Raw genomic sequence first — 21,530 nt, forward strand, 5'->3', positions numbered from 1 at the left:
GTTTTGTGGGCGTTTTAGTACGACGATTTAGTGTGAATGGCGCATTAAATTTCGCATACTTAGAATTGAGACGCACTTACGCACTAAAAATACTAACTTTGAGTACTCAAGTATGCGATTTGAGACACAGCATCTGTGTGAGTTTATAATCCACAACGACCTACTCATCCACACAAACTCTCTCTTTTCACCGATGACCTATCCTTGTCTTCTATGCGTTTATAAATGTGCTACAGCTTAATATTCCTGCATGATGCATAACATAACGTCTCTCCTTTAAGTTATTTTCCTCAGTGTCGTCAAGTCACACATATACATCTGCATGTGTAGACAGACCTCTGCTGCAAAACTCGGAGAATCCAACTTTTTTTTGGGGATAATAGTGGCATATTGTGGTTCTAGAAGTTATGTTGTTGTTTTGGATGAACTGGTAAATGAAATGTCCTGCAAATTTGGGGTATATAACTCTCTGGAAATATAGGCAAAGTAGCATGCAGCTAGAGCACAGCGTGTTCCAACGTGTTGTTTACGTTTTGAAAGGAAACTCCATTGTCTCGGCTGACAATGCAAAGTAGTCAGACCACTCCCCTCTACGACTCCAGTCAAAAAACATCGACCTACCTCACGAAATAGGGTGAGATCGGCCTCTCTTCTTCTTTCTTGCAGCTGAAATAAAAACAGACAATCAGCTTTGAGAAGTAAGATACAGGAAGACCGAAAAAAAAGCGCCATAACATGTTATTGAAGACTCGACCATATGCTGTCTTTTGTCTGCAGAATAATGAGGCCGAGCCATGTTTAGGTCTCGGCCTTTGTGGGTCTTGTCATGGTCAATTAAGAATTGCAAATGCAACGCCAGCCACAGCTGGATGGAGGACATCTACAACCGTAGACGAGCACTAAAAGCATGCTGCCAAGCAGCTGGTTTTGCACTAGTGCAGCCACATGACAGTGGTTTTAATGGTTTGACTCTTTGTGTTGATAAAGTTATGTTTTTCTCTTTTTTGCCCTGAACGCAACATGGCGACGTAGCTCTTGCTTTTTATTAACATATAGACAAATCCTTTAAAAGGATGCCTGGATCCAGATTGCAACAGCATAAAAATATATTCATTTTTCATCATAAATAGAAGGTGAAAATTGAATCTCTCTTTGGTGTTTTTTCAAGTTGATAGACAGATGGTCGTGACAACATGGCAGATGAGTTTTACTTAAGTTGACAAACTCTTTATGATATTAACCACACATAATTCCTGATTTTCTGACAAAAAAAGCTGCTTCACAAATGAACTCCTAAATAGATTTTTCTTGTGTGACACAGAGGTGCTTCTAAAATCCCATACTCATGATGCCGGTTAACACGCAGAGCATTATCACCCAAAAAAAACAACATTCCAAAGTCATACAGATACTTCAAAAGGGCCTGGCATGTTATGATACAGGATGTTCTGCACAGTGGCTTTATTGTTGGGGTCATGCAAGGGGGGGGCAAGCAAGCGAAGGAGCACGTCCACTTCAAAACAAAGGATTTATATTTCAGTACAAGCAGGAATTCAAACGGGCCCAAAGGTTATTGAACTTTTGAAATTCATTCACCCCAAGGAGCAATTCTGTGATTTGTTTTTTTCTTTCTGCTCACAAGGTGATGTTTTGTTGAGTTTCTGAAGTCTGGCAGCCGTATTTAAGAAAACTGTTCAGTCACTACCGTCACAACTCGGAAATCCTTCTTACCCACTGACTTACTGCGAGGATAACAACAAGATTCGTGCAAACTCTCCAACGGGTCTGTAATCCCAGACGAAAATGTACCGAGTTACTAAATGTCTTAAACCCATAAACCTGGTTTATTTACTTAACACCACTCATTCATTTCTGTTGAGATTTTAGTATTTATTGGCCCACAAAGGAATTTAATATATACAGCAAATAAAAGCAAATACTGAAGTTCAGAGGTCAGTAAAATCCTTTAGCTTATTATATATATTTACCATGCCACCTGTAAGAGTATGTGTAAGCCTGATTTCACTATTGTTTATTATCCTTTGAGGCTTAATATGTGTTAATTATCTCTGTGTTTTTCCTTTAAAAATGATGTTGCAGGAAAGAAATCTTCTTGGTGAGAGTTTGATACCATTTTTGGAATTCTACGATTGTTGACATCGATAATATTACTATTGATAATGTTACTTATCTTTTATTAATCACTGGCAAAGTAATGTACTATGATGGAATCCAACCCTCCCGCGGGCCACATCAAAAGACTTGCCATGAGTTTGACATTATATTGTAAAAAATAAATACGTACTCGTTTAAAATGCATTATTAACGATATTCCACCATGTTATTTTGTTTTATTTCAGCATCATTTTCTACATTGTGAAAGCAGTTCAGAGTTTGTTTCCTACTCTTTAACAGTTGCCATTGTTTTCACGGGGGGAACTCAATTCTCCTTTCCCGGAATTTAAGTGTGACGCAGGTGGATTACACATGTACGACTGAATAACTGAGCATTAAGGATTGAGCTTTTTTAATTTCATTATTTAGTTTTAATTAAAAACAGCCATGGAATAAAATTAAACTCATACAAGCACAAGATGAATTAATTCCTAATACTTAAAATAACAAATGTTATATACATTAGTGTACAAAAATGGTTCTTTAATAATGGATGTATGAAAATAAAGCAGAAATAGTTTTAATGATCATGACAACACATTGTAGATCGCAAGGAGTTCATTAAAGATTGAGGAGGCAGTTACTGTATATCTTGTTTAGAACAGTATTACATGTTTATTAGCTGAAAACAACATCCGATTGTAAGTTTAACATTTGAAAACTACGAAAATGCAGGAAAATATGAAGCTACAAAAGATATAAAATATTGGAAAAAAAGAAGAAAATGCTAAAAATGTCAGAGCTGGGACATAGACTTATTCTTGGACTTTATTTTGAATAAATATTTCACCCAGTTTTTATCTTCCAAATACAAACGTTTAGTCGTTCAGTTAGAAAGACAAGACAGGCAGCCAACGTTTCTCTCAATCCGTTCGGTCGCACCGCATCGCAACGTTCCTCACTCCCACATATTTCCAGTGGGCTTCTGAGAAATGTAATGTTGCATCACAGGAATCAATGGACCGCGGCGAGCGCACACAAAAGCCTGCATGCATCCGCTACACATGATGACCCTTCGCTTGGATCTCAGTTCACATAACACTGCGGTTTGAGCTTGTGTGGCACATGTGAAGATTGTTGTACTTCAGTTAACTGTCAGTTACGTTTTTTTTTGTGAAAATATCCAAACAAATCTTTTATGGAATTGAAGTTTTAATGTGAGAAATTGAATTGTATCATCAAAAGTATCATCGATCAATGGAACATCACTGTCCGGTATCAGGATTGCCGCAGATTTTCACGTGAACGAATCGGTTAAAAACTAGCAAAGATCGGAAAACTTTTTAAAAACACCCCATTCGATGAAATCCCTGATATACTGCATACCACCTTTTTGTGATCCAAGAAAGCAAACGTTTATTAAACGTTTTTTTTCAGTTAATTTCTCTTAGCAGATATATTTACCATTACAGTGCTTTTCTAGTTTTTAATAAATGTTTCCCAAATGCACCCTAAGATCCGGGAAGTATGATGCTTCTGATAATGACTAAGACAAACCCATATATATATATAAATAATTGAATAAAAAATGACTTGTTTTAGAGTTATTTATTTAATTCATTTGTTTTAGTTTCTGTGTCACACACACATGAAACACCGTGTGTCATTATATATATATATATATATATACTATAATTATAATATTTAAGTTAATTGTGAGAAGCTTCTCCTGCTATCAAGCACATACATTATAAAGCTCCAGATGCAAAAGGAAAACCGCCACAACTCAAAAAAGACTTGCACATCGGTCTTTATTTTGGGATGGGGTTTCGGAGGATCCAGAACAGGTAGACACACTATTTCTTATTTTTTTTATTTATTTATTGTACCTTTGTATTCTTCTCTGTCAACAATTTAAAATCGTACTTTTATCAATGTTTTGTCCTGTATTTGGAAAATCAGTCCCTGGGCATCAGAAAACTATATATATTCATATAGAGCGAATTATAGGATAATAAAATAAGTAATACAATTATAAAAAACAATAAAGAATACTCACGAGTCCGGAGTCATGTTGGAAGAAAGTAAGAGTGATCTTTCCACACGTTACATAACATGTTTCAGGTCATGGAAAGTTACCTGGCATCTGACCCATTTTCATAAATATTTAAGGTTGTATTTCACAGTCGCCGGCCTCATGCATTGACTGTAGATCGCTGATGCACAGCACTGGGCTCACTTTACGAAGTGTCTGTACATTTTTCACGCTGTGAGTTGACGTCGCACACTCAAGAGGTTAGTTGGGAAGCTTTATGATTACATGACCTAGTGAGCGAAACATGTTTTTAATAAACTGTTACACACCAAAAAAATGCACAGTGTAATTTAAAGCGTTACTAGAGAGTTAAATAAACGCAGCAAAGTTATTTTTAAATACAGGTGTGAAAAACAACGCGTGCTTCCATTTGAACTTTTATGTAATACGTTAATCTATACTGTGTTGACAATCTTTAAACGGTGATTAATGTGGCTAAAAAGGTCACCGGCACCAGAGCCAGAGCAGTGTCATCGTTTCACAGCTTAATGCCTCACACCTCGAGAGGTTCTCGCACATGATGTCAGGTTTTCCTTTTTATTTCTACACTTTATAGTCATTTCCACATTTTCCCAAAATAGAGAATTTAACCGCAGATTTGCCGTAAAAAAACTTGACCCGTCCGGTTCAAAGAGAAGTCCAAAACCCAGCGCCTGTACCTAACAACAGTCACAGCTGTAGTCCTGCTATTCCAGGACTGATGACACTTGATGCCAGGTGGCTGAAGTTTCAGTCTTATTATAGACTAGTTTGCATGCCAAGTGCACATTATCACTGCTGGTAAAGATACCTGAACAGTGTCTGACACTTACCGTCACTCTTCACCCCCCCAGTTACCACTAATGGCTGGTCATCCACTCAAACAGTCCAGGGCTGGACTAATGCTGACTAGAGATATTTAAACTCCTTTATTCCATTTAATGTACAATATATAGAGAATAATAATACATAGAAAAGCGCTCTACAAATTTTACTAACTTACATAAAAATAGCCGAATCACAAACAAATTGTATGATAACATTTTTACATTAATTATTTTCCTCTATTTTATAAAGATATTTATCTAAATTGCATATATTAAATACACATTATTACTATTAAGCTTGAAGAATCTTTAGATACAATGTAAAAATATATATATATATATATATATATATACATAGAAAAGCGCTCTACAAATTGTACTTACTTACTTACATAAAAACAGATGAATCACAAACAAATTGTATAATAACATTTTTACATTTCATAATTATCTTAATTACTTTCCTCTATTTTATAAAGATATTTATCTAAATTTCATATGTTAAATACACAGCTTGAAGAATCTTTAGATACAATGTAAAAAATAGAACTTGTAAATGTAGTTTTAAATATTCAGAATAATAAAAATATGCCTGATGAATATATAAATATATATTTATATTTGTGGTCCTCGTACAGTCTTACAGTATTGCATTACTAAGACTGGACATACTAACCTTTGAAGGGTGTCACCTGAAGAGCTGACACGGCGGCGCATGTGACCCGAGGCGGTGACTTCTTGAGCCAAACACACTGTACGCCTCTCCATGGCCTCTGGACCGCAGCCTCCCGGCTCTCGGCTCGCTGGCAAACCTCCTGGTATGGAGCGTGGCCTCGCATGAGGCAACCCCGGCGAGCAGACGGCAAGGGTCGCGCCTCGTCTCCCCGTGTCACTCTCCCCCGTCTTCGCCTGTTTTAAAACGGTGGGAGAAACGGGTGAGTCTCGTGAGCGAGAAACACGAGATCACATGTAAATGATACACACCTGAGATAACGCACACGTGCAGAAAAACACGTTAAAATATGTTTTTTTTTAAAAGATCAGGAAGAAATTCTTATTGAGTGTGTGTCCTACCGTGCTAACCCTAAGTGGCTGCAAACTGTAGGAACCACCTGCTGTAGAGTAGGAGAAGAACCTTAGTCGTATCACTGCTATGTTGTTAGAGGATCCTTTCTGCATCTTTTGGCCGGATGAGATAAGGACAGTGTTCAGGTGTGCCTTAAATAGGCAAACTCTCTCACTATTGATTTTAGGTTAAAAGGTTTACTAAAAGGCCTTTTTTTTTCCTGTTCAACACAGTGCTTCAATTTAGTGATTCACTTAATGGGCTCGATTGATACCAATTAGTTTTTCCAAATGGGTCGCTTCCACATTTGTTCATGGGCTTCGATCTCTTTTCCAGGAATAAAAAAAATATATATAAATGTAAGTAAGTAATTTTTATTTTGATAGCGCTTTTCCAGACCAGGGTCACAAAGCGCTTAAACAATCAAAACAATACTCAATAAAGTATATACTTTAAAGGTCAAGATAAAACTGATAAAACAACAGGAGTTCCAGAAAATCAAGGAAAAGCCTGAACAAATAAAAACGTCTTAAGATGTTACTTGAAAGAGTCAGTAGATCCATCAAGAGTCATCAATTCCGTCTTGTCTCCACCTCCAAGGGAGTCGTTGTAGAAACAAAGCGAAGCGTAACTACAGCTGGCTGCAGGAGGAGTGAAGCCATTATTACGTCATAATGGACTCTACTCTTGTAACCTCTCGTCTTAAGAAGTTTCTTAAAGGAGTCAGAAGACTCCATCAAGCGCAAAGAGAGAGGAAGATCGTTCTTTTGTGTCCACTGAACATCTAACCATATCTAGATTTTCCGCTGCTGGTCACCAAATATTCGTGACATTTGGTTGAACCTGTGACCTAGATTGTGGTCAACACTTTGGCAACTTGAGGAATTGGGTTTTAACAACGTTTTCTGGGACAAAAAGGGAGGAGAGTAAGAAAGCGGAAAGAGGGAGAGAGGTTTGGCGATAGACGATAGGGAGGTCACATGGTCTGGATTGACAGGGAGGAGACGTGATGACGAATGTTAGAAAAAGGCGATACTATGTCAAAGAAGAAGAGGAAGACAATCCATTAGCTTGACGGTACATTAGGAGGACAAAAAGAACAATGTCTTTTTTTCATATTTTTTCACTGTGTTAATCTATAACGACAACATTTAGTTCAAACTGTCTTCTTTCAACACGCCTTCCATTAACTCGCTCTCGACTGATAAGTGACACCCGCACAAACCGGGATAACAACTCGAAACGAATCACGTGGTTAATCTGCGATAACACGACATCCCAGCTGAGTCAGTACGTGTTTGTTTCCTACTGCCAACAAGTGCGTTGTTGTCGCTTCCTGCAGCAGATTGCCTTTTATTAAATCATGTCATGTGACCGTGAGTGGAACAGAGGCAGCGCTAATAAAACGCAGGAGATAAGAAAGATGGTGGGAGGAGGATAAGGAACATGCCGCCGTGCATTTATCCAGAGGAACTCACTTTTAAACGTCTTCTTTATTATTGTGACAAACTTCATTTGCTCTTCAACATCTGCTTCTTTCACAATTACGTGAAGTTGAGAAAAATATATAGGATTTAGTTTTAAAGACGAGGAAAATAAACAAAAACAATTCCCCTAACCCCGAGTCACCAGAACTATGAAGACAGCAGTCAGCTGACAACATCTTTGAAGGAACAAAACCGCAGAGAAATGGCTCTGGTTTCAGAAAACAGGTTTCCCAAAACATACCAATGTTATGCTAATCACGTCACACACATCACATGGTTAGTGTTAAACAGACTTTACTAGGAATTCAAGGGAACAGTACACAATGTCGAGGGCTGCTGCTGGGATTTTAGAATATCTTTGGAAAAACAGGATTGAAAAAGTGGAACATTTGTGAGATGAGAGAGTAAAATACCTGCATCCTGGGAACTGGAGTTTCCACAATGTGGGTCAGGTGAGCCTCCTAAGGTTACGGAAAAGAAAGACGAGAAGGTGTAAAATGTTTTAACTTTCACCAGCAAGTAAAACTTAAGTATGTCCTTCATTTTTCTGAACATATAATCTGTGGTTTTTGACTTCAGTCTCCTTCAAGGGACCAGACTATGAAACGTTTGATAGCAGAACGATCATTCCTGTTGCTTTGACTAGCACCGTCTTATCGGTGTTTCGGTCAAGTTTATCTAAACAAATAAGCTGGTAAAATAGCAAGGATTCCTGCCGATTCAGTATTATGGCGAGATGCATTTGACTTATCGTCCGTTTTAGTCATGAGCCATGTTCTTTTTAAACTTAAGTAAAAAAACTCTGATATTAAACCAGTACTTGCTGCAAAAATCTTTTCCTTTTATTCCTTATGAAGAGTAAATGACAAATAAGAGCATTTCTTTAGCTTCTCTCCACCAGGACTGGAGACACTTTTGTTTTCATGAAAATGCTATTATAGCGTTCTAACAGTAGAGGGAGACAAACAAATATTGTATGTAGCCATGCTTAACTTTTTTTTTCAGTTAGGGTCACATAACTTTTTCTGATTGAGCCCGAGGTTCGCCTGAACATAAAAATGTATAGTTTTCCAGAAAGCCACACATAACCAACTAACCCGTCGTGGAATCTTCGACTAAAAAGTCAGGACATATAGTATATAACAATACTATTCATTAATACTGAACACAATAATTAGGATATAAAGAAATCACAGAAATAAAACGAAATGTTAGGCCCTAAAATGATCTTTCAAACCAGACTTTCTTACAAGGTAGGTGTAGAATATAATGACAAAACCCATAGTCTTGATTTTTATATAGCTATTCGGAAAAAGTAATGTATCCCCAAAAATGGGTGGTCCTATATTTTTTCGTCACGCCCTGAATATGAAAAAAAAAAGAATCAAAAATGCATCTCTGGTATTGTTTAGGGGTCGCAGTTTGGGGATAAACTGACATTATCTAGCAGGTCTCTTGTGATGGACAGTTAATCTGGGATCTTCATTATTTTGAGATCAAGAAATAAAAAGCAAATACATGTTAAACCAGATTTGTGTTTTTGCACTTTACTTGCCACTAAAATAACACTTTAAAAGACTGATTGAAATGAGTATTATTTCCATTTGCTTTTGTGTGCTTCTATTTCAGCAATGATACAATTAAAAAGTAACTTCAGGAAAAAAAAATGGCAACTTCGCGAAAACATGCGACACAAACATCTGCGGCAACATCGTAAATGTCACAGTTTACGGAACCAAGATCATCAAAAGCCGGACCAAGAAAATCTTTCAAATGAGCAGCCAATAACTCACATAAACACCTTCAGCCAAGAAGCATTTATTAGAGTCCAGAGGAGGTCATTCGGAAGGGGCCCCCAGAATGAGCATGCATGTGTTGGTGTTCTGTTGATGTGAGCATGTTTGTGTGTAACATGACCTTTGTCTGACTGAGGACTGTCCTGCTGGTCAGCATGTGGCAACACACTTGCTCTCGTTCCCAAAGACACGCCATGAGCATTTGCAGCAGCAAGAAACATTAGATGACAAGTACATTAACATTGGCAGGATAGGTATGATATAATATTACCTGGATCTGCCGTGAGAGGGCTTGCATAGAAATGATCACTAGTCAAGTAAAATAACACGAATATTCATCAGCGACATGATGACGTCATGTGACGGCGAGGAAAGTTGAACTTTCAGAATTCCTTACGCAACACTGCGGCCACGTTTAGCAGGTGATGAAGATGAATGTCTTGCTGTCAGGCTACCGGCAGGTTATTTTGAAAAGAGCGGTCAAAATTACAGGTATCATTTTCGAATGTTTCCTTTATAAATTAACAGTAAATACACACAATACATAACCTTCTATACTTCACTGGAGGGACCTTAAATTATTCCCTATTTTGGATTTATTTGCAAGAAGACATTAAGAGTCTTTGGACAGTTTAGTTAAAGTTCTTGTCAAATAACAAGATCAGATTGATATACACATACAATAAAACAACAAATATTAGACATCAGTTTATATATTGTATGTGTGGTTGACATGCAATCATACATTTGTTATTAATTATGCCGCATCGAATGTTAAATTTACTGTTTAAAGTTTTTTTCTTTTTTTTTTCCCAATTTAAATACATCAAGAAGTACATTTTGCTCACCTCAACAATTTTGTCCTGTTCCTCCAGTGAGTGTGAAGTTGGATTTTAAACTAGTAAACCTCATAATAAAAACATGGCTCCTTTATCAGTTTTTACCACACAAGTTGGCGTTGTTAATAAATGGGAGTTTCATAGCGTGATCTTAAATAGTTTGACATTAAACGCCAGAGTGATTATCTATCGGGTTTTTCTTATTTTCAACTAACCTTGAATTGCAATAAGTAAAAAAGCTTGTTATGTATATATATTATAAAGTTATGTCTTGTTTGTTTTGCCAGAAAATCTCTTTACTCTGTACAGAGGTCAGAAGAACAAACTTGTCAACATCTTATTTGTATTTTTTTTAGTGTTTGCAATATAGTGCAGACATTCACTTGGAGTTAAAACCCTAAAAAAAACTGCAAAGAAATGAAAAACAGATAAATATGATCAACCCCCTTGTAAATATACTAATGAAACTACAACAGAGGTTTGGGGGTTTCTTAGTGACAGTATTTGATTTTTTTTTTGCTGAGAAAACAATGAAAATGTGTGTGAAAATACCTTCAAAATGTCTATCGATGACTGTTCATTTGCGTCACGACTCCCTGTGATGTCCTCAAAGATACTGCTGTAGTTCTGGATTAGCGTCACCATTATTCTGTTACAAATGTTTTGGTCCTTCATCGCCTCAAAGCCTGGAGATACACTGGATAAGATCAAATAAAAAAATAAAAAGATTATCATCAAGTCATCATAGTGTAATTGCAGCATGTGTAACAACACCATTGTGGAAATAGAAGCTCGGTCATGTCCGACTACTGAACAGCTGTGGGAGACGCACACATGGCTTAATGCCTTAAAGTGGATAAAATTATATAACAAACACGGGACGACAAAGACACATGCAGGTTGAGTCAGATCGCAGAAGAAGGAAAATGACTTCATATGTTAATCATCATTATATTTGTGAACACATGAGCCTATGAATCACCGGTTCCTTTTCCCAAATATGGCATTAATTTCATGAGACTATGGAGAGTAAATCAATCATTTGATTCCACACAAGAACATGCAAATAACTTATACTGTAAAATACATTTTTAACACTTTTTATTTATTTTTTTATAGTGTAAATGTTATGTTTTTAGTGTATACATTACCTTTTCCATTCACATTAATTAAGTACATCCTTTACTTTAAAAAATAAATAAAATATACAGTACTATACAATAATTAAATAATTAAATAAAATATGTACGTATAATTAAAAAAAATAAGTTAAAATTAATTGGTAAATCGACTTTGAATGCTGATGCATAACCATTCACGATAATATGAAACAGCACCACCTTGTGGGGATTTACAGTATTTCGTCAGTAATGATCTACCTTTTCATCACTCAGGGCTTACTTGGCAAAAAAAATAATATGTCTCTGGTTCATCATTGTCTCCGCCCGATAAAATAAAACCATTGTTTTCTCCTTGAAACACAAACATAACTCTCCTTTCATTATTTTTCTTCAATTCCCATTTTTTCAACTGTTTTCAGATGCCTTAGAAAATTAGAAAACACATTTTGTTTGTTAGGAAGCAGCTTATCTTTTACCGTTTTTAAATTTTATATTGGAGAGTCACAAAATGGACGAGCAGCACCTGTGTTTGGTCGTTTGGTCCAGTCAAAATAAGTATTTTTTACACATTTTTATGTATACAAATTACTGAAAGACTGAACAAATTCAAGATTACAACGAAGAGCAACTGAACATGAAGCTTACTTCAGATGCAACACAAGTTCAAAAAAAGTTTTATATAGAATATTGCACAGGAGACAAAGGCCAGTGCGAAGTCAGATGTTACTTGCCAAGAGTCACGAAATGAAGCTTCAGAGATGAACGTATTATGAGCGCTTCAGACGAAGGGGAGAACTAGCCTGTCGCATCAAGAACATGGAGTGAAAGTCTCAGTCGGTGGCTATTTACAGCCCATCAGATGGTATTCAAGGGCCAACCGAGTTATGTCTATGTTTTCCAAAAACAAAACAAAAACAACAGGAAAAAAAAAGCTTCAGGGACAACAGGATAGCCCTGATATTAAGTGTTGAAGGTGGTCTATTTTATAGTTTAAAGCAAAACTAGAGTTCATTGGATGTTAAATTTTGCCTCCGGGCCTGAGTTTGGTGTCTTAGTCTTTAATACATGGCACTGCCACTCAACTTTCCGACTAACTGAAACTATTGTTTCAACTATTTCAAATTGCTTCTTTATTTATTTGTGGCGACTTCCTAGTTTGATGTCAAACCTTGATGTTTGACCAATCACAGCAGAGTGGGCGTGGTTATGGTCAACAAGATTTCATCTCCAGAAAAATGTTTTCAGTGGGCGGGGCTTAAGATAATTTTCTAATGTCAGTATTTAAATGAAAAGAGAGTTTGGTACAAACAGACACTGATGATACAATAGAGTCCAACAGCTATTTAAGACACACCATTGTTGTAATAAGTCCCTGGCTCGCCCCCACACTTAAAAAAATTTAACAAAATATCAGAATATCATCTCACAGGTTCAAAGTTTAAGAAACCAGATAAAAAAAATGTATTCATTGATTTTAAATGAATAATTAACAATTTTTATCTGTAATAATTAACGATCATTTACTCACTGAAAGACACTGGGTCCAAACACTGTTGCCAGGTTGAGCGCAGTCATGCGGTTGTCCTCTTGGTGGCGCTCCACCATGGTTAAGAAGTGACAGAGGTAGCGAAGGAGGTCAAAGTTGACATCTGGAAGCTCCCAGAGAAGCTCCTTCATCTCTGACCAAGATCGCTCGTCGACACAGTCTGAAGAGATGAAGAAGAAAACAGGGACCAAAGATGTTCAAGTCCGATTAATGAAACAATCGCTTTTTAGGTCAAAGGTCGTCTCCCACAGTGAATTGAACTTCTTCTGTACAAGCAGGCCAAAGCCATGTTTGCGCAAAGAGAAATATATTGATGCTATTACTGTGCTATTACTAAAGCAAACACAATTGGGTCACGGTTGGGTAAACGGACGCAGGTAATGTTTACTAACAGTGCAAATGACGCAAATCCTCTCAGCGTGTGCGTCTATGTGGGCTAAGAACATGGTGTCGGCACGTTTGGCCGGCCCTCAGCATGAAGATGAGGGACCGAGGGGGGGGGAACAAGTGTATGTAGAGAAATATGATGTATTATTAAAGTTTTTTTTTTTTTTAAAGAAATGCAACAATCGACAATTGTAAAAGCCGGCGAGTCTCACCTTTGTAGCGTTGAATCAGCAGCTTTTGGACGGCAGAGTCGACCAGGCCTCCAGGCAGGTCCCTCAGGTACTTCTTGAGTAAACTAGAAACCGTGCACGGATCTGAACGTGACAGGTCGACGTCGCCTCCGCCCTCCAGCTGCCGTTTCAGGTCTTCCACAGCACGGACGTTTCCGTTGACTCTGAACAAACCCTCGTGACGCAAAGCTGAAGAAACACAGATGGACAGAAGACGCAGGTTAACAAGGTGATGGACGTGAATCTATGGCGCTTCATTTAATTAATGCAATTTATTCATGGATTCAATTTAGAAATAAAATACAAACAGTTCTTATTTCAAGTATCAAATGGTAGACACACAAAGCCTGGGAATATGATTAAATATTTTGATTATATTTAGTTCCAAGTTTAGTTTAAATGTATTTCTGGCTGCCCTTTGTGTCAAAATAGTGTATCTGAAATTGTCCAGAGAATGTCGATTCACTTTCCCTAAGAAAAAACAAACAAACAGAAGAGGTAACATAAATAATATGCATAATATATTTATTTGTTTTATTTTGTATGTCCAGCAGATGTCACTAGAGCTTTTTGAAGATCTATAAAGTCAATATAAGTATATCTTTGAATTCAATGATTAGTAAGTAAGTAAGTAATATTTATTTATATAGCGTTTTTCGAGACCAGGGTCACAAAGCGCTTAAACAATCAAAACAATACTCAAAAAAAAAAGAAAAAAAAAGTACATACTTTAAAGATCAAGATAATACTGAGAACAACACAGGAGTTCGAGAAATTCAAGGAAAAGCCTGAACAAATAGAAACGTCTTAAGATGTTTCTTAAAGGAGTCAGTAGATCCATCAAGCGCAAAGAGAGAGAAGATCGTTCCAAAGCTTAGGAGCAACAGCCTGAAAAGATTTCTCTCCTCTGGTCCTGAGCCGTGTGATTAGTAAGCGATATGTTGCTATGGTGCTTTTATTTCTCCTTATAACTGCATTTAGAATTTGTTATTAAGTCGCTATTTTCCAGCCAACAATGATGATGCATTTTGTCTTCACGGGAGAATACATTTTGAAAAAAGAAAAGAGTCCTACAACAGAAAAATAGTGAACTTCCAACAGCTTTATATGAACCAATAGATAACATAGAGGATAAATATTGTGTAAAAATCCATATTATTCAGTGTAACAACTTCATACTCAGTCCAAATTTCAATTTACAGCCCCATTAAAAATGAGTAAACTAGTAGCAATAATTAATAATTATCTTTGAAAAAAAATTGATTTTGTTATTTAACTTTCGATGTGACAGTGTGTTTATTCTTTAACAGGCATTGCTAAAGATGCAATCGATTTGTTTCGTGGCCTCATACTGACATCTAGTGTTTAAAACCGAGTCCTGCAAGTACAATTGACTCAAAAATAAATCATTACATTTCTTAATTTTTTTTTACTAAATAATGCTTTGTGTTTTTATTTTAATTTTTTTCCTTTATTAAAAACACTGTTGGTCGAGGGCCGAGTAAATGTTTACCATGATCGCGCAGATGCTCCACCATCCTCCTCACCACCGGGGGCACACCATCCTCCACCGCATGCTTGCCTTGCAGCTCAGAGAGCGACACACCAAACACCGGGCTGTGCTTCATAGACGCGAGGCTGGATCTCAGTAGCGGCGCCTGCACCAACTTCTTCACGTCTTCCTTGATCTGTATCGCCGTCTTGTTGTGCTGAGAGACGAAGAAGAGAAGCCATCAAGACACGGACGCTAGAGAAACCGAAGTCCAATCGCCGGGAGCCCGTGTTGCCACGACAAACGTCACGTTACCATGCAACACGTGAAGGCCATGCATGAGGCCGAGAGTGACATTCACACCTCGGCAAACAGGACGAGACACGTCCTTCACAGCTTCTTTAGAAAAGATCGCAAGTTAGCCCCACTGCGGAGAAAGTGTTGCTCCAAGACATATTGCTTTCATTTTTTTTTTAAATGGAAAAACATTGTAAAGAACATTTATACCGACTCCGAAAATGACTTCTATGCACCATATTTTCCGCACTATTAGGCGCACTGGATTATAAGGCGCACCTTCAATGAATGGCCTTTTTTTTAGAACTGTTTTAATAAACAAGGCGCACCGGATTATAAGGCGCATAGAATAAAAGATACAGTCAAACGTTTGACTGGGTTTGTGTTATGTATCCACTAGATAAAGCTGTGCTAAAGGGTCAGATAAAGTCAAACTTTATTCAGCGTTCTGACAACTCCGTTCACTGCCATGGTAACGATTCAACGTTCAAATGATGTTTAAAAGGCTTCAAGCAGCAGCGTGTGAGACTGGTGTTGTGAGCAGACGAATGTTGAATCGAGCAGCAGTGAAGTTGAGCGCATGTATGACAGCTAGAGTGCGCGTGTATGACTGGTTGAGCGCACAGCAGAGTGATTTTGGGTGTACAACAACCAAGACCGGTGGCAGTAATATCACTCCATAGACATCCGCTATCATGTGACGTGCATCTTTAATCCCACCCTGTGATGACGCAATGACGTAATCCCGCCCAGTGCTCAGTCGGCACAGAGTCATGACAGTGTTTGTAAAAAGTAACCCACCAGGTAATATTCATATATAAGGCGCTCCGGATTATAAGGCGCACTGTGTTTTTTTGAGAAATTTAAATGATTTTAAGTGTGCCTTATAGTGTGGAAAATACAGTAAATAGATCGAGTTACTTGTGAAATACTACATGACACCCGTGTCATAAATTTATTTTATCTAGAGAAAGAAGCAGGATTTATTTGAGTTAAACAAAAATTTAACGGCCGTTAAAAAGCTCCACTAGTGTTTTACGATGACTAATAGCACCAACTTCTTCTGGATTAGAAACACGCAACATTTCAGATGCGCGGCTCATCAAGAGCTGCTGCGGTAACCATGGCAACAGTTGAACCATGGGACATAGTGGAAGTGAGCTCACCCATGCAGACACATGGATGCTCTCCAAACATCGCTGAGGAATAAAATAGGCGTTACATGTTTGGAGGCATTTGAAACCAGCAGGATTCTCTAATGATGACATTGAGACCTTCTGCAGGCATCCCTGGAGGTTCATGTTAAAATTCTAATTTCACTCATTTTCTACTCACCCTCACGTCGACTATTTGTTCGGATTATTTTCAGAGTAATCTGTTTCTTTTTAGAGATATAGACAACTTGGTACAAAGTGACACCATCTATAACCTCCCTCTTATAATCTTGTAAACATTTGGAATAGTTTCTAGAAAACTTCAAGTCTATATTTTTTTTATCTTGTTTGTAGCAGAAGTACTCTGGGTAAATATCATGAGCGCTTCAGGGTAGACAGTCGACTGGACTTAACCGACGAGGAGTATGAAGGTATTTGGATGATTTTAAATGTATTTTTGGACGAAGATGAGGACGATAAAGATGTAGACAACTCAGTTTTAGACTTCTGAATTATGGATAAATTAACATTATACAGTATATGTGAATCCAGTACACAGTACAATATTTATCATAATATAAATTATATATCGTGATACTGTAGTAACAAGGATATATTTGTAGTATTGTCGAGTACTTGACTCTTGTGTTGCAGAATTTACAGACCACATGGCTCTTGACGGAAGTGCTTTCATTTGTTTTGAAAGCAAAATATGTTCAACCATCGGCTGTATCCTCTCGTCCTCAGTCATCAGCGGGATCATGCAGGATTAAAATGTTCATTGAGTAATAAAGGACCTTATAACTTCGGCCACTTAGCGGCCCAAAGTTTAATTTCAGCATAATGGAAAAACTGCATTTTGCATATTTGCATGTTAATTGTAATAATAGAAACATTTTAATTCCCACAAACATTACTGAAAAAATGAGCAGCAAAAACTATGTTAACACAAAATATGTGACTCCAACAAAATATGCCCAAACTACATCTTTAATAGTCGACTGTATCCCCTAATCCTCAGTCATCCCCGGCTCTTGTGGGAGTTTAAACTACTGGACAAACGGACTGCTGCCCTCTAGTCTCCAGAAGTTTAATTGCAACACAAAAATTAAATTAAAAATAAAAAAAGACTGAGAAAGCGCTGTTTAATTGTTCTTATGTCACACACACTTCAATGTACTATTAACCATATAAAGTACATTAAAGTACATATAACAATAACAATACAGTTTAATGGAAAAATAATGCAATATATATGGCAATATATATCAATAAAGTGTATCTATCTATCTATCTATCTATCTATCTATCTATCTATCTATCTATCTATCTATCTATCTATCTATCCATCCATCTATCCATCGGTTTTCGTCCGTTTTAGTACATATAACCACTATTACTGTGAGTTTGTCACAGTGTAATTGTAGTTTTAATGACAAACACAGTGCAGTGTACATTGAGGTAGTTTTGATCTAAAGAGCTCAAATCACAAGCAGTGAGGCGAGCTTTAAACATTTTAACTAAAAACAAACAAACCCAGAAGACTAAATAGTTAAGCTGGTCTGAGCCTGGTCTGACGGAGAAAGGCTGTTGCTGAACAGATGTCTCCTAAATCTGTCCACCACTGAGTCATTGCTGACCAGCATATGTTTTCAAAAATGAAACTGGACATGGATTTGCTTCACTTAATCAAATACAGCGACAGCTCTTCGTTTATGTGTACTTATTTACAGTCAAATACATTCATGTAAAGCCCTCGACGGTGTGTGTTAAAATAAGGTGTTTTTACTTTGACACGCGTTTTTAAGATTCCATCTGTGAACTCATGCAAAACATCCTCTTCTATTGTTGACCTGGAAGTGATTTGCAATTTATTTCTCGATGTCCCCTCTTCTATTTTTCATACTAGCAACCCATGAGAACAAGGTTCAATAAAGGGTACAATATATAGTGATACAGTAATAACAAGAATACATGGGTTGTATTGTCGAGAACTTGACTCTGGTGTTGCAGAATTTACAACTGCTTTTATCTGTTTTAAAAACAAAATATGTTCAAACATCAGTTTTAAAAGGTGCTGGACTCGACTGTATCCTCTTGTCCTCAGTCATCGACCGGGATCTTGCAGGATTAAGTATGTTCATTAAGCAAAAAAAAAACAAAAAAACAATTAACCCGAAGTTTAATTGCAGCATAATGAACAAACTGCTTATTGCATATTTGCATGTTAATTGTAAAAAATAGAACAATTCGATTTCACATAAACTCACTGAACAATAAACCACAAACACAATGGTAAGACAAAATGTTTCCAATACAAAAATTAATTAAAAAAAATGTATATACGTCTTAAAAATAACCAATACAGTTAAATATCGAAAGAGTACTGGGAAAGGAATATCGCGATATATATCGCCATAACCAGTATTTTCCAACACCCTTAGTGTGATCATAGTAGATAATAATGGAAAAAGTGTGAAGTATTTCAAAATCTATCTTGAAACTGTTAAAGCGTTTTAACTTTAACTCCAATTTCATCTTATAAGGAATGTAAGTCCTCTAAATAAAATAGTATTTTTTTCCGAAATGTACCTTCAACCCTTGTGTGGTGTCTGGGTCAAGGTGACCCGGTGGACTAAAAAAAAAAAACGTGTTTGAAGAATCCCTTTTGGTCAAGATATACAACAACCCTTGCTTCCGTAAATACATATGCAGTGGTGGAGGCCGTTCACCTTGACCCAGAAACAACACAAGGGATACCACAAACACGTTTGTTTTCAGGCCACCGGGTCACCATGACCCAGAGATATCACAAGGGTTTAGCTTAAATGTCTTAATAATGATAATAAAATACAAAAAACTGCAAATATATCTAGATGGTTTGGTAGTGTTGCTGGCAAGAAGGAATACAAGTCATCATACACATATTTAAGACTAATTGTGTGAATGCTGAAGGCAGGATCCACTTTTGCTCTTCTGAACTAAACTTTGTACTGGATCTCCTCGTACACATTTTTATCCGATTTTAACCCTTTAATCTCAATCAATCAAACTTAAAATCAATTCAGGCTATGTTATAGCTTTCTTTTGTCTCTTCAACTCTTTCCTCTATTCCTCTTTTTCTACCCTTTTTTCACCATCCACTTGAATGGTGAAAAATCTTTGACTTATGTTTCCACTCCTTCCACTCTGACCTTCAGGTACTCACAACTAGAAACCTTCTACTACTAATGTTACTACTACTTTTAATAATTATACTTCAACTTCTAATTCTAATACTACTTCTACTTTAGCCCTTATTCTTCGACTACTTCTTCTACTTCTACTTCTTCAACTACTTATATTTCTACTACTAACTCTACTACTGCTTTTACTACTTATACTTTTGTCTACTTCTACTACGACTTCTTGTACTACTAATTCTACTACTGCTTTTAATAATTATACTTTAACTACTAATTATAATACTACTTCTACTTCACTACTAATTCTTCGACTACTTCTTCTATTTCTACTACTACTACTTATTCTATTTCTACTACAAATTCTACTACGACTTTTACTACTTATACTTTTGTCTACTTCTACTACTAATCCTACTACTACTTCTTGTACTTTGAATTCTACTACTGATTTTACTACTTTTACTTTTGTCTACTTCTACTACTAATCCTACTACTACTTCTTGTACTTTGAATTCTACTACTGATTTTACTACTTTTACTTTTGTCTACTTCTAATACTAATTCTACTACTACTTCTTGTACTTTGAATTCTACTACTGATTTTACCACTTATACTTTTGTCCACTTCTACTACTTCTTGTACTTTGGATTCTACTACTGATTTTACTACTTATACTTTTGTCTACTTCAACTACTAATTCTACTACTACTTCTTGTACTTCTAATTCTACTACTTCTTGTACTACTAATTCCACTATTTATACGTCTATTTTTACTACTTCTTCTAATCCCACTTTTACTTCTACTACAATTTCTCCTACTTCTTCTACTACTTCTCTTTCTTCTTTTTTTTTCTTCTTCGGAACCTTTTTCGGTTTATTTCAATTTTTTTCAGGTAATTTTCTAGTCTTGTGTTATGTTTCAACAAATGCTGAATCCTAGTACTTTCTGAGGATCCACCGCTTTGGTCTGGACCACACTCACAGTCCGACCACAGTGACTCACTAAGAAAACATAAGACATGTTCTTTCCCCTCAGCTGTGAGCTCGTCTCACAGCAACTGGTGACACATGCACTTCACACTCAACGTCCATGAAGAAAACTTTCTCGAATGTTTCACACCAGGAGGATGAAGATGACGAAGACAAGAAAAAGGGAGACATTTTTCAAGGTCCACAGAAGGGGGTCAAGGATGACAATAAAACGAGTTAAGTTAAAAACTAAGACAAGTGAATGCACTTTTTCATGAAAAAAAACTTTTGTTTTACTTACGCAAATGGTTAAAGCTCCGGCCCCCATTTTTATAGCGAGGAATGAACGCCTGAATAGACAAGATGAGGAGAAACTTGCCCTTTCAATTTCTCGTCCCGCTAAATCCCTCCAGGAACTCCGCATCCAAAATGATTTCCAGCTTTCATTTTTACCGCTGGTTACAGAAACATGACAAACTTTCAGACAGAAGAAGTTCCTTCGTCTTCCTCCCGGTTTCTCCCTCGTTCGCTTCTTCTGGGCTGAAATCTGAGCCGAGCTCTGCTATTGGCTGAAACGGCTGGTCACGTGACAAGTGGGTTTTAAACTTTAGAACGGAATCATTTTTTGTTGGGAAATTATTTATTAATTTAATGTTTAGATTCCAAATTATTGTTCAGAGGATTAATACAAAAAAACAGCATTTTTTCATTTATTTTCAATATTGTTTTAAATAATCTCGATTTGTCTTCTCTTTTTACCCTTACTCTGCATTTACCCTTGTGTTATCTTAGGGTCAAGGTGACCCGAAGGCTTCAAAAAACAGTGTGTTAGTGGTATCCTTTGTATTGTCTCTGGGTAAAGGTGAATGACTTTCATAAATACATATGCAGTGGGAGAGATCCTTCACCTTAACAAATGGACAACACAGGGTTAAGTACATTT

The 21,530-nt window shown here is 36.8% G+C and overlaps 1 protein-coding gene across 4 annotated transcripts in view; it reads right to left on the minus strand.

Moving 5' to 3' along the window:
• The window catches only part of fam13a (family with sequence similarity 13 member A), a 47,198-nt gene extending 26,106 nt beyond the window's left edge, over positions 1-21,092 (minus strand). For 2 of the 4 annotated variants that reach the window (XM_087807541.1, XM_087807549.1), the window contains exons 1-8: positions 20,889-21,091; positions 15,002-15,197; positions 13,471-13,677; positions 12,854-13,031; positions 10,757-10,901; positions 7,983-8,030; positions 5,693-5,925; positions 622-666 (exon numbers count right to left, since the gene is read on the minus strand). In XM_087807541.1, coding sequence (XP_087663667.1) covers positions 622-666; positions 5,693-5,925; positions 7,983-8,030; positions 10,757-10,901; positions 12,854-13,031; positions 13,471-13,677; positions 15,002-15,197; positions 20,889-21,011 — 1,175 coding nt within the window. In that variant the 5' untranslated portion in view covers positions 21,012-21,091. Of the gene's footprint in view, positions 1-621; positions 667-5,692; positions 5,926-7,982; positions 8,031-10,756; positions 10,902-12,853; positions 13,032-13,470; positions 13,678-15,001; positions 15,198-20,888 lie in introns of all 4 variants that reach the window. The other 2 variants (XM_087807533.1, XM_087807558.1) reach the window with 2 other exon arrangements.
• Between the last annotated feature and the right edge of the window lie 438 nt (positions 21,093-21,530).

The sequence above is a fragment of the Callionymus lyra genome, chromosome 1 (assembly GCF_982586985.1).
Source record: "Callionymus lyra chromosome 1, fCalLyr1.hap1.1, whole genome shotgun sequence".
Classification (NCBI taxonomy): domain Eukaryota; kingdom Metazoa; phylum Chordata; class Actinopteri; order Syngnathiformes; family Callionymidae; genus Callionymus; species Callionymus lyra.